The following is a 12,863-nucleotide window of genomic DNA, read 5'->3' as shown; positions in this document are numbered from 1 at the left end:
AACTGTGAAGAAGTTCTTCCTAATGTCCAGTCTAAATCTGCTCTCTGCTAACTTATGGCCATTATTTCTTGTAACCCCCAGGGGTGCCTTGGTGAGTAAAGCCTCACCAATTCCCTTCTGTACCCCTATGATGAACTTATAGGCAGCCACAAGGTCACCTCTCAACCTTCTCTTGCGGAGGCTGAAGAGATCCAGGTGCCCTAGTCTCTCTTCCATAGTGCTTGGCGTGCAAGCCCTTAACCATACGAGTGGCCCTTCTCTGGACCCTCTCCAGGTTATCCATACCCCTCTTGAAGTGTGGTGCCCAAAATTGCATGCAGTACTCCAACTGCGGTCTGACCAGCGCCCAATAGAGGGGAATTATCACCTCCTTGGTTCTGTTCGTCATGCATCTGCTGATGCATGATAAAGTGCCATTAGCTTTTCTGATGACTTTGTCACACTGCCGACTCATGTTCATCTTGGAGTCCACTAGGACTCCAAGATCCCTTTCTGCTTCCATGCCACCAACCAGGTCATTTCCTAGGCAGTAGGTGTGCTGGACATTTTTCCTCCCTAGGTGCAGCACTTTGCATTTCTCCTTGTTGAATTGCATTCTGTTGTTTTCTGCCCATATGTCCAACCTGTCCAGGTCTGCTTGTAGTTGTTCCCTGCCCTCCGTCGTATCTACTTCTTCCCACAGTTTTGTGTCATCTGCAAACTTGGACAGAGTACACTTCACTCCCTCGTCCAAGTCGCTGATGAAGACATTGAAGAGTATCGGTCCAAGGACCGAGCCCTGTGGGACCCCACTGCCCACACCCTTCCAGGTCGATACCAACCCATCCGCTACGACTCTCTGGGTATGACCCTCTAGCCAATTCGCCACCCGCCGGACTGTGTAGTCATCCACATTGTGTAATGGGAGTTAAGGAATATTGTAACCCTGCCCGGTACATTAAAAACTCAACAACCCTGAAAAAGTAGGGCCAGAAAACCAATAGGGGAGTGTCAGTGGAGTTGTGCTAGTCTCTGCACATACAAAAATAGCCGGGCTTTGATTTGTGAAGTCTCTTTCAAGAAGCCCATGCAGTGCTTGATTTCAGTGTCAGTTTGGGTTGTTTTCTCTCTGCAGGTATCTCACGAGTTCGCCATTAACTTCAATCCTACCAATCCGTTCTGCTCAGGTAAGTACCTCTTTGGGCCCAGTCTTTTCCAGCTCAGGGACAAGTATTTCCTCATTATTATTTTGGACATACCATCCTGGATGTGTTGTGTCCCCTTTAATTTCATCCTGAACTTCAAGCCCTGATTAGAGCAGCATTGTGGTTCAGACTAAATCTTAAAAAGATTCTCTGCTTGATTTGGACATCTCCTGAAAGGTACCAGGATGAGAAGCACTGCAGATCTCCTGTACTTTCACAGGTCATTTTGAAACTGAGGCCTGGTTTACAATGATGGCTATAGACTCATATGCTTCATAGAGTCTGAAGCTTCAAGAGATATTATGATAACCTAGTTTGACGTCCTGCATAAGGTACTAGCAGGTATGAGGATAGCCCCAGGAGAGCTGACCCTTTTTCCTACCAGCACTTCACAAAAACTGCAATGAATACCCCTTAGCTTTTGTGCTGTATCTACTTTTCCGGGTCAGTATATGATTATACTAGTTGTCCAAAAGCTTTTTGTATTACTCTTATTTGGATTGCTTTGAAGTTCAGAGGCCAGAACCCAGTGCCCTAGGCACTGTACAAGTCTGTAAGACTAAGCCCTCCAGGGAAGAAACTGTTTAAGCAGTGGAGATTGACAGGTTTGTTTAAAAGAATCTAATACCTTCTGGTTTATGATTAACCCTTCACAGGTTAGTCTGTTTATCTCATGTCCCTCCAAAAATAATGCTAGCACTTGTAAATTGTGGGCTAGTATTTTCCCACAGTTAAATGACAGAAACTGAGGCAAAGAATGTTGAAGTGACTTGGCCAGAGATCACCCAGTAGGCCGGTGGCAAAGCTGGATCTAGAGCCCTAGCCCTCCTTTCTCTCCAATTTTGTTTTAGCCCAGGGGTTGGCAACATTTTTGGGCAGTGTGAAAACACCTGCAACCTCAACTTCTAAGATGTTGGAGTGCCAGGGGAGGATGGCAGGGGGCCAATCTTTGTTGTGGCAGCACCGCCTTGTCCTCACCATCAACACTGAGGCACATGTGCCAAGCAGAACGTCTTCACGTGCCACACTCTGGTCTACATTATGGGCTGCTCTGAGCTGCTTGGAGTCAGGCCCATAACATCTGGTCTGCCAGTTAGCTGATCTCTGGTGTGCGTGGGTGTTTCTGAGGCAGTGTTCACTGAGTGAGCAGGAAGGCCATATACACACGCCCTCTAATGCTACCTCATTACCCCTGAGTGTACAAAAACTTACCTCTGGCAATGTAATAGATCGTGGAACATGCGGTGGCCTCTGTTTAATCTATAATAAATTGCCATATGTGTAAAGGACATAAATTCCCTGGGAGTGGCAGGTGGCAGATCAGTCACAGTGGTGATGGGGTGACTTTGGTTGTTCACCACTTACATTCTTTTCCAGCCCAATATTTATGACCATAAGAAGGTGTGGCCTGCTGAATGTTTTAGCAGAAACAATGACATTGTCTTTGTGGGCTTTGGATGTAACACCCCAAATGAGAGGAATCTCTGAATCTAATGTCCCAAGCTACACTTGAAACTGTATCTTCAGACTTAAGAAACCATTGTGCTGGGTTGCATTCAGAACATTCTCTTTATATTTGGACAGACTGAAACATGACTAACAAATGTGTTCTATGGAAGGAAATGAATGATGATTTAAAATATGATTCATGTAAGCTAATATACTGTCCTTGAAGAATAATGGAGCTCAATGATAACGACAGGAGATTTTTACAAATATCAAAGAGGAAACAGAAAATTATGCCAAGCTTCTTAGAACTACTGTGATAATTCTGTTCTTTGTGTATTTGGAACACTTTTTTTTTTTGCCTGGATTTACCTAATTGATCTGTAGAATTGCAGTAATTGTGCACCTAGATTGGTATGCTGCTGTGCATCTAATCTTACAGAAAACACTGATTGAGTATCAGCTCTGTTGAGTTGAACAAGGTAGTTTAAAACTCTTAGACAGATTGTTTCAGGTTCAGGCACTACATCCTTTCTGCCCTCTGTTTTCTTGGAAGGATTGCTTTGCAGCCCTAGAAACATTATTCTTCTGTAAAATAAATGCTTGCCAAATCTGAATTGGTCAATGAACTGTAGAACTGTAGATGTTTCTGACCCCTGCTTTATAAGTGGGATTTTCAAAATCACCTATTTGTCCCTTTGACATTCACAGGAAGCCCAAGTCCCTTTGACAGTCACAGGTTTTTTTTCCTCTAAATCATTTGAGCACCCTTGAAAATTTGACCCCAGATGGGAATTAGACCTGGATCCAGCAACTTCTTGTATGCTGGTAGATTGTTCTGTCCACATGGAGCACTAGGGACTCCAGTAGGATTCCAGAAAGTGCAACACCTTGCATGTAGGCATACAACACTTTGCATACACACACATGCACACAAGCAGTTGTATCATCGGGACCTTAAAGGCAATTAAAATTATGTCTAAAACACCATGGCCCAAAATGTATGCACTGCAACAGATTAATGCTTGAAGTCAGCTATTATGGCATGTGCTACTGTTCAGTTATGACAGGCAGTCATAGCCTGTTAATAAGAAAAGGGTAAAAACACAACTTCTGTTTGCTATTTTATCCCACCTTAAAATCATACTTCTATGTATGCATTCAATGAAAGAGAGCTAAAGGGATTGAGGGAAGCAAATTCCTGGATTTCAGGATGCAGCTGTAAATAGAAACACTCAGTGAGGCCACAATCAAGTCTTGCATCTGTGTAGGACTTCCTTGGAGCCTGGTCTCCTAGGTGATAAGAGACAGATAACTCTTGAGGGAATTGGTATCATGCTGTTCCAGGCAGTTTGGAACATAGTGCGCTCACCTCAGGCTTTGACGCTGGGAAAATGAAATTGCCTGTTTCTTTCTTTTTCATGTGTCTTCTACCCTTTGATATTTCCACTTGAGCCATGAAATGCTTGATTGTCCAAACAGCCTGGATTTCTGCCTTTCTGGTTTCAGTCTCGTCACATAGTTGGGTATTGCACGATAAAGGGGCAGGGTACAGAGTGCTGAGTGTAAAGAAATGTTTTCTCTTCTGATGTGTGTGCACAGCTCCCAGCGAAGGCCTTGGTCCCTCTGTGTTTACATGTCCCAGAGCAGGACTTGGATTTATTTCAGAAGTGAGGATTTTTTTAAATTAACTTTTTCTCAAATAACTAAGCCAGCATTAAAGAACATGGCATTTTTAGAGCCAGCTAAGTCCAATTGCCCTGTATAACTAGGGAGAATTAGTCTGATATAAGCATAATGGGTGCAGTAGGGATATAATGCTTATTGTCTCATCACTGCTGGCAAGCAGCTGGTAAAAAAGCCTGCAACAGGAACAGGTTATTTGTTTGCCTGAATTGGGACAGCCAGAAAGACCTTCATCCCTATTCTAATTTACTGACAGAAACTGATTCTCCTGAACAGGTGGAAAAAGCAAAGGACCTCTTTCATATCTTGCAAATCAGATCAACACATTCGGAACAGCAGTGAAACTTCCGGTTTCAAGTTTCTTGCCAAGTTGTTTCTGTCTCTGTTGATTCTCTCCACAGCCCTCCCTGCTTTGTGACTGCCTCAGTTCCTTCTCAGATGTAGGCATTTGTGTTCCCACATGGTTACTCTCTTCACAAGACCTCAGTATTTTTCAAAAGCAAAAGAAAGCCACCTTACTTGAACTCGGGCATCAGAAGCCCTCTCTCATAAGCACAAGGACTCGGGTATAAAATGGTTATCGAGGTCAAAGAAAAATTATCTGTGTTAGTCTGAAGTTAGGCAGAAGACAGAGTATATTTGCACCTTACAGACTAACTAAATCAGAAATGTATGGCATACATTTTCATGAGCTTGAGCTCACTTCTTCATCTGATGGTAGCATCTAATGAAGTGAGCTCTGGTTCCCAAAAGCTTATGTCGCCTATCTCTGACTTAGTCTATAATGTGAAAATCTACCCTGTATTAAGGTCAGAGGCATCTCAGATCTACTGAAAAATAAGGTCTGAGAAGGGATGGATAAAACTTTTTTGCCAAATAATAATGCTGCTGAAAATGTGATATCAGATGCCAAAACTATTATATTGCATTTCAATTAAAATTTTCAAGGAAGAACACTGGGACGACATTTTTGCAAAGGTTGACATAGAATTTGTTGTTTTAGATGTGACAGATTTTCTAGATGAAACTTTACAATTTTTTTTAAAGAAATGGTGTTTCTCTTGCTTAAAAATTGACCTAAATTTTAAGACAAAAGCTTAACCTGAAGGGTTTGGTAACTCAAACGCAACAACATATTTCATTTTGGGTCAAATAAAACATTTTGGCTTAACCCCAAACGATTGTTTTCTTTTTTTCCTAGAATCCTCAAATCTCTATCTTTGGACTGATCTGCACCAACTCTTGGGCATTTTTATACGTGTTTCCGGACATGGTGCTGGGTACTTTAATTAGCGAGCTGCGCTAATTAAAAGCACCCACATGTTACATGTATTGGCATCGCTGCGTATCCCCATCATGAAAACATGGCAGTGGGGTGCTTTAAACTAAAGCTCATCAGACATATTTTATTTTGAAGTGCACTGCTGCCATTTTGTCAGTGTGGAGACGCTGATGCATGTGACACGTGAGGCTACTGGGACGCATCAATTTCTGTGCTCCAGTGCATCTGAGCAAACTCCCTGCATATGTGTAGGAGCCCCTTGTTTCCAGTTTTTCAGTTCAGCCTTTGAATTGTGGGGAGGGATGGGTGGGATGAGGACACACGCATGCCCTCTTGCCCCCCCCCCGCCCTCCACTTTATTTCCTCAGATCTAGTTTGGAGCACCCTCAGTTCCAAAGAAAATTGGCCACTGTTTTCTACATCACTGAAACACTCCTGATGCACAGAGTCAGGATGGTTCAATGGGTTGGATACCAGCTTGGGAGGTAGGAGTCCTAGATTCTTGTCTTGACTCTACTCCTGACTTGCTCTGAGATCACTTCAATCATTTTGCATCTCTGGTTCCCATGCCACCTACTCCCTGTTTTGTCCATTTCAGCTGCAGAGTAAGCTCCATAGCATGTTGTTTGCACTGCACCTTGGAAAATGAGACCCTGATTTCTACAGGGGGCTCACTCTAATGTAAATGCCAGTACAATGAAATATAGTTTTAGTGATTTTGAATTTTCATCAATTGTTTCTGAAATCCATTTTGATGTGTAAGTAAAGTAAGGAGCAGATTGCTGGAAGAAGCAGCCTTTTGGCTGCCTGGAAGGGTTGGATATTTTAACGTTTCATTTGTCTGCTTTTCTTTAAGGAGTGGAAGGCATTGTCCAAGCCTATTCAGCCTGCCTGCCCCATGTGCGCTTCTATGGACCAACCAACTTCTCCCCCATTATCAATCATGTGGCCCGGTTTGCTGCCCAGGCTACCCAGCAGGAGTTTGCAGCAGTAAGTTAGAATGTGTATATTGTTTTATCTGTGTTGTTGCCTTGGCTTTGAATTTCAAAGTGGGGCTAATTAACCTGAGCATCTTGGTGTCTCCCAGTAGGCATAGCATCACAGAAGAGCAAAATGAAAAAGACCTATTAGAAAACCTTGCAAAGAATTTATCAGAAGCTAATGTGATAGTGTAATTGATTTTAGCCAATAACTGGTTCCATTTTAGGTTCTTGTAAAGAGGGTTGAAGGGGTAGGTGGGAGTGGGCTTTTCTAAACTGGTTTTGGAAACAAAAAGCATTCAGCATACTGTGATCTTGAGCTGAGAGAAGAAATTTTAAAAGACCCTTAACAATCCAAAAAATATTTGACATCTTTATTTTTACAATAGTTTTTGTGTCATTTGGGCAAACAGCGGTGCCAGAATCCTGGTTCCAAAATGATCACTTCATGCCACTCATAACCCTCAAAGTCCAGGACAATTAGTTCGTTGTATCATTTATAAACACATGTTGAAAAGCTGCTTGTTGGCTCTCAGGGTGTCCCTTATGTCCTCTACTCCATTTCAGTAGCTTGTGAGGTTCTCAGGCTAGAGAGAGACAATCATCATCACTGGCAGTCCCTCACAGTCAAGGATGATTGTCTTCCATGATTGTCTTATATGTGGATCTGAAGATGGCTGACAAGGCCTATCTGGGATCACAACACACTGTTTCTGTCACCCCTGCTTTTCTGTCTCCTGTCGTTGTCATCAGGTTTCAAAGTACTGAGATTCTTGCAGCAGATTCTTCCTCCATTTGGGACGGTCCTGGGCAATAGTTTCCCATGAGTTAATGTCAATATTGCATTTTCTAAGTTGGCCTTAATCATGTCCTTGAAGTGCTTTATCTGCCCTCCTCTTAAGCATACACCTTACAGAGCTCGGAGAATAAAATTTGCTTTGGGAGTCTAGAGTCACACATCCAGACAGTGTGTCTGGCTCTGCAAAGTTGATGTCAGATGATCATCACCTCGATGCTCATGGTGTTTGCTTGTGACAGGATGTTAACTTTGGTGCATCCGTCTTCCCACCGGATTCAAAGGATCTTCCACAAGCAGAGTTTGCAGCACAAGCAGAGTTGATGGCATTTCTCCAATGGCTTGATTGATGGTACTTCTCCAACAGCTTGAGATGTCTCCTGTACATTGTCCACATCTCAGCTCCATACACTAAGGTGGGGATCACAACTGCTTGATTAAAAGATGAGCTTGGTTTTGGATCTGATGTCACAATCTTTGAACACCTATTTCCTCAGGCGTCTGAAGGCCACATCTGCACATACAAGGCAATGTTAGATTTTTTTTTTTTTCTTCAGTGTCAGTCTTCTGTGAAAGATGGCTTCTGAGGTATGGGAAATACTCAGTGTTCTCCAGTGTCTCACTGTGAATCTGAATTACTGGAGCTGGGGACTGCTGATGAAGAGCTGGTTGATGGAGCACGACCATAGCCTTCTGAATGTTAAGTGTCAGTTCCTTTTTCTTGTATGCCTTGGTAAAAAACGTTGATGATTGCCTGAAGGTTTGCTTCTGAGTAAGCACAGACTACAGCATCATACGCATACTGGAGCTCAGTGATTGAGGTCCGGGTGGTCTTGGTCTGGGTTCAGTCATCTTGAGATTAAACAATTTGCAATCTATTTGGTAGTTTAGCTCCACTCTGACTGGAAGCTTGTTTGGTGGTCAGAGGCAGCATTGCAGTGATATGCAACTCATATCTAGAAAAGTGTTGGAGTGATAATGCAGCCTTGCTTAACTCCTATCTTAACCTCAAAGGGATCTGTGATGGATCCATTATTGAGAACCACTGCTCACATACTGTTATGGAGCAGGCAAAAATGGTGATGAATTTTGGTAGGCATCTGTACTTCAGAAGGATCATTCACAGTGCTTCTCGGTTGACAGAGTCAAAGGCTTTCATGAGGGCAAAGAAGGCCATGTAGAGAGGTGCATGTTGTTCCTGACATTTTTTCTGAAGCTGGTGAACCATGAAGTTCATGGCAGTTGTGCCTATTGATGCCCTAAATCTACACTGAGATTCTGGGAGCAGCTCTTCAGCAAGTGGAAGGAGATGGTTTAGGAGGGTTCTCGCAATGATCTTCCCTGTGGTGGACAGCAAGGCATTCCCTGTAATTTCCACAGTCAGACTTATTTCCTTTCTTGCAGATTGTCACGATCATGGTGTCCCCGAGGTCGTCTTGGATTTCCTCATCAGTTCCATGCCCTGATCCTAAGGATCTTGATGATTTTGGCAGGGATTCCATTATCTCTAGGTGCCTTGTCATTCTTCCTCCGCATGATGGCTTTCCTCACTTCATCGAGGGTTGAATTATCTCTGACTGGGTGCTGTGGGATGGCATTGAGAACACTCATCAATAACAGAGGCTCAACTAAAGAGGTCTTCAAAATGCTCCTTCCAGTGGGCATTGATGGCTTCCCTTTTCTTGATCCGGTCTCTTCCATTCTTAGGTTTCAAGAGAGACCATATCAAGATGCTGACTATGGCTTACAAGTCCAAGGAGGAAAAAGGAAAGGAACAATCTAAAAAGAAAAACATGACACTGGAACATTTCTTCGTTATTGTCACCTTTATTTGGCAACATCTGCATTAAAAGCAAGGAGTGAAGAGTTTCCACTTGCTTAATTATCTACTTAAGTTCACAGCCTGCTCAGATAAGCTCCCCCCCCCTGATTAGCAAAACTGGTTTTATGGTCTTGCTTATACTGGGATTAGCTCAGATCACCTGAGCTGCAAAGGTCCAGCTCATGCAAGTTAAAGAAGGAGTTTGCTCCACCAGTTCAAATGACAACTTTGCCTGTCCACACAAGAGGTTTGTATTGGTTCAGTCAACTTGGCCGCTGGTCTCTGACAACTGAAATTGGTGCTAATTTTTATTGTAGAGAAAGAAGACTGAGTCGCATCCTCCTTACATGGTAACATTGACTGTCACAAATAAAGGGAGATTACAGTATTAGCAGTGACAGAGCTACCCTCTGTTTTGGTTTCCTTGGTCAAAGTTAATAACCTGTGTGAGTGGTGCTGTCTTTCTGTCTGAATGCATGGAAATGACTCTGTTCATTCTCACTGTGCTGCAGTCCCACATGCCAGTTGGCCGTATAATTATCCAGCCTTTCCATTACCTGTCTCCCAACAATTTTTCCAGGTGCCTGAAATAATAGCTCTGCTGCTCTTTTTTCTTTTAACCCCTTCATTTTGCTTCCAGTTTTCTGTGACAATCCAACTCATACATTAGTGCACACACAAAAGAGAGAGCAAGCTAGATAGAACCTGTTAAATGCGGTGACACCTCTGCCATGGAAATACTCTGTCCTATTTACTGGTGGTGGCTGGAAGAGTGTGTGTTCAGTGAAAGGGCTTGAGTGTGAATGTGGAAAGGAAATGGTCCTCTGGGCTGCTGTGGCCAAACAGCTTTTGAATGTGCTGTAAGCTTGGAAGATTGTGGGTGTGGTGACAAACAGATTGCTCTGAAATTTGTCTGATAGTCAGATGGTATCCAGTCGCCTTCCTTACATGGACAAATCCAGGTCCCTTAGCTCAATGACCTCTAGAGGGCAGTATCCCAACTCCAGACTCTTTAAATGCCAGTAGAGTGAGACCAGGAGGAGTTTTCTTTTAGTACAGCTGCAAAGTTTGGACTTTCAGGTAAATGGAGGTTGGTGGCAGCCTTATATGCAGCATCACTCCTCCTACACTGAAAAAACAGGATGGGGCAACAAGTCCAACTGACTGGCCTTCATAGACTCCAAAAGGGTCTAGAAAGCTGTCAGAGGAAAACTAAGAGGCTGAAAAAGGGAGGGAGAGGTGTTCCTTGGACACCCTGAGATCTTTGCTCCTTGTCTTTGGGCCTAAGGAGTGATATTACTGGACTTTGGGAGATCTTTGTTCCCTCTCTCAGTTGAGGCAAGAGGAGCATGAGATTCTGGTAGCCTGATCCTGGTTTGGGGCTGCATTATAGTGTATATAGCTTGACTTCTTGTACTGCTTTAAACACACAACACACGTATGTTTGCCTGTCAGCTGGACGGGGGGGGCTGCACCTCACTGATCAAGAGCTGCAACCATTGTCCTGTGTTTGATGGGACTCCATGGGAACCCATGACAGTGGAAGGAAAACACAATGTTCTGTGTACCCCTTGCACGCTATTGGTTTTCCCAACTCTGCTGGGGGCCACATCTGTCTACCACAGTCCCAGGGCAGCTTTCTCTTCCTTGCACATTCCTACATAAGCCTGAGGACCTAGATTTACATCACCTTGGACCAGCATTTCCCATCCCTTAGAACTTGGAGGTTGAGCCCTGGGCAAGCAGTGGAGAGGATGGAGTCTTCTTTGCTCCATCAGCACTAGCTCTGTCAGTTTCTTTCCCACACATCTGCCATCCCTACCCAAAAGTCCTTCCTGTGGAATACGGTGATGACTTTGGCTGGTTTTGTGAACCTGGACCCAGTACGGTTGAGAAACCACCATCCTGAGATACAGGAGCATGAGGGGAATCAAGGTGGAGGGTCCTTGAGATTCACTACTTCCTCTCTCGTGGAGAGGTGATAGGTTCTTCCTGATGGTGTCAGACTCTGCTTGTATTTGTTGAAAATGCATTGTCAGCCATACCCTGTGTGTTAGGATTTTTAAATAAGAATTACACCTGGTTCTCAACCTGTTTGCTTCATCTGATTAATGCTTTTAATTACCTGTCTGAGGGGGAACGTATTGGACAATATGTATACCTGCTGAAGTGTCTACTGATTTTTGGTTGTCCACCTTGAGGCAAAAGGGACTTCAGTTTGGTGTGCAAAATTTGAGGAATGCACTGTCTATGGGTTACTATTTGATAACTTCTGCTACAATTTGTTTGCTCTATAATGTATAACTGTTGACCATACAACACGGGGAAGGTCATTGGGATAGCACATCTGAGGATAGTGTGGTTCAGGAAGCACTCTACACACCCTATAATTATTTCATTTGCAATGTGCCTTGCAAAGTGCCTAGATATCCATGTACTTTATAGAGTTCCGGGTTCTGTTGGCCCTAGTGAACAAAAGGGATAAAACAGGAAGCTGGCTTGTCTCTGCTTATAGCTGGAGCTGATTTTTTTTTTTTTTTTTAACCAGGAAGCATTTACTGAGGAGGATTGTGATTCCATGCATCACAACAGACCTTGCTTGTTCCTTTTTCAAATTTAAAATATGAAACGAGTCATTTCCTTTTCAAAGAAGCATTCACATCTTCTCCATCTCCTCTGAGCTTAATATATTTTTGCTCTTCCAGTTCAATCTTCTATCATTTTTTAAAACTTCTCCTGGAAAAGCAATATAACACTGAATTCTCTTGGGTCTGAGGTAGTTATATAGTTATCTTGTTGTCAGAAAGTCTGAACTAAAGCAAATTCAGAATAAATTCAAATCTCTTTAGTTTTAATTTTCTTTTTGTATGTCAGAAATCAAGAGTAGGGGAGGGAGAAACTCCCAGGCCTAGGAAAGAATAGAGAAGCACTAATCATATGTAAATTGCACCCCTTGTTGGCACTAATAGTTTAATCAAGGGAGTTTTTAAATAATGTTCACTAAAGTAATAGATCCATCATAGGCAAGTCTGAACTAGAGTTCTCTTCTTTAGGAGCACAAAGCGTTATTGATAACAAGTTTTATTCCCCAGCGACCTTCCCTTCTTTGATCTCATCTTGAATGATTGTAACAAAAACCATCCTCAACAAAGTCTTCTTTAATAATAGCCTTATGACAAAGAGGCACCGTCTAGGAAGATGACAGCAGCTTTTTTCATGGAGAAAGAGGCACATTTTATTTTTAGATATGAAACTGGCAAGAGGTGTTTGTTTGCTTTGTAAGCACATGGTCAGGGGGAGGGGTTGCAAGCCATTTAAAAAGGAATAGGAAATAGCTCAGGTGCGAACTCATCTGGAGGCCACAGATTCTGAGGCTCAAAGGATTTCTGCTGGAGGAAAACCAAGCCTGAGCATGCTGGAGCATGGGAGGCGGGGGGAATTTTAGATCTGGATCTAAATGTTTTGACCTAGAATAGAACGTCAGACTTCAGGCTTTGCTTCTTTATCTTCCTGAACAGTTGTCTTGGGTTGCAGTGACCAGTTACAGTTTTTCAAGATAGCTTTAGACCCATCACAATAACCACTTGGAATAGGCTGAATTCTCTGCTAAAGTAACCTGATGCATTAGGGCCTTGTTCTGTGGTAATTTTGAGTGACTCCTGGAGCT

At 43.1% G+C, this 12,863-nt stretch overlaps 1 protein-coding gene across 8 annotated transcripts in view; it reads left to right on the top strand.

Moving 5' to 3' along the window:
• Window positions 1-12,863, top strand: part of CPNE2 (copine 2) — a 211,081-nt gene that overhangs the window by 164,816 nt on the left and 33,402 nt on the right. For 5 of the 8 annotated variants that reach the window (XM_006031028.3, XM_025212695.1, XM_025212694.1 and 2 more), the window contains 2 exons: window positions 1,115-1,166; window positions 6,455-6,588. In XM_006031028.3, the coding sequence (XP_006031090.1) occupies window positions 1,115-1,166; window positions 6,455-6,588 (186 nt within the window). Of the gene's footprint in view, window positions 1-1,114; window positions 1,167-6,454; window positions 6,589-7,616; window positions 7,760-8,778; window positions 9,585-12,863 lie in introns of those variants that run through there. The other 3 variants (XM_025212698.1, XM_025212696.1, XM_025212699.1) reach the window with 3 other exon arrangements.

This window comes from Alligator sinensis, unplaced genomic scaffold, assembly GCF_000455745.1.
Source record: "Alligator sinensis unplaced genomic scaffold, ASM45574v1 scaffold1000_1, whole genome shotgun sequence".
NCBI classification, from domain to species: Eukaryota; Metazoa; Chordata; order Crocodylia; family Alligatoridae; genus Alligator; species Alligator sinensis.
Note: the sequence above shows the minus strand (reverse complement) of the source record. Positions and strands in the feature narration are given on the sequence as shown.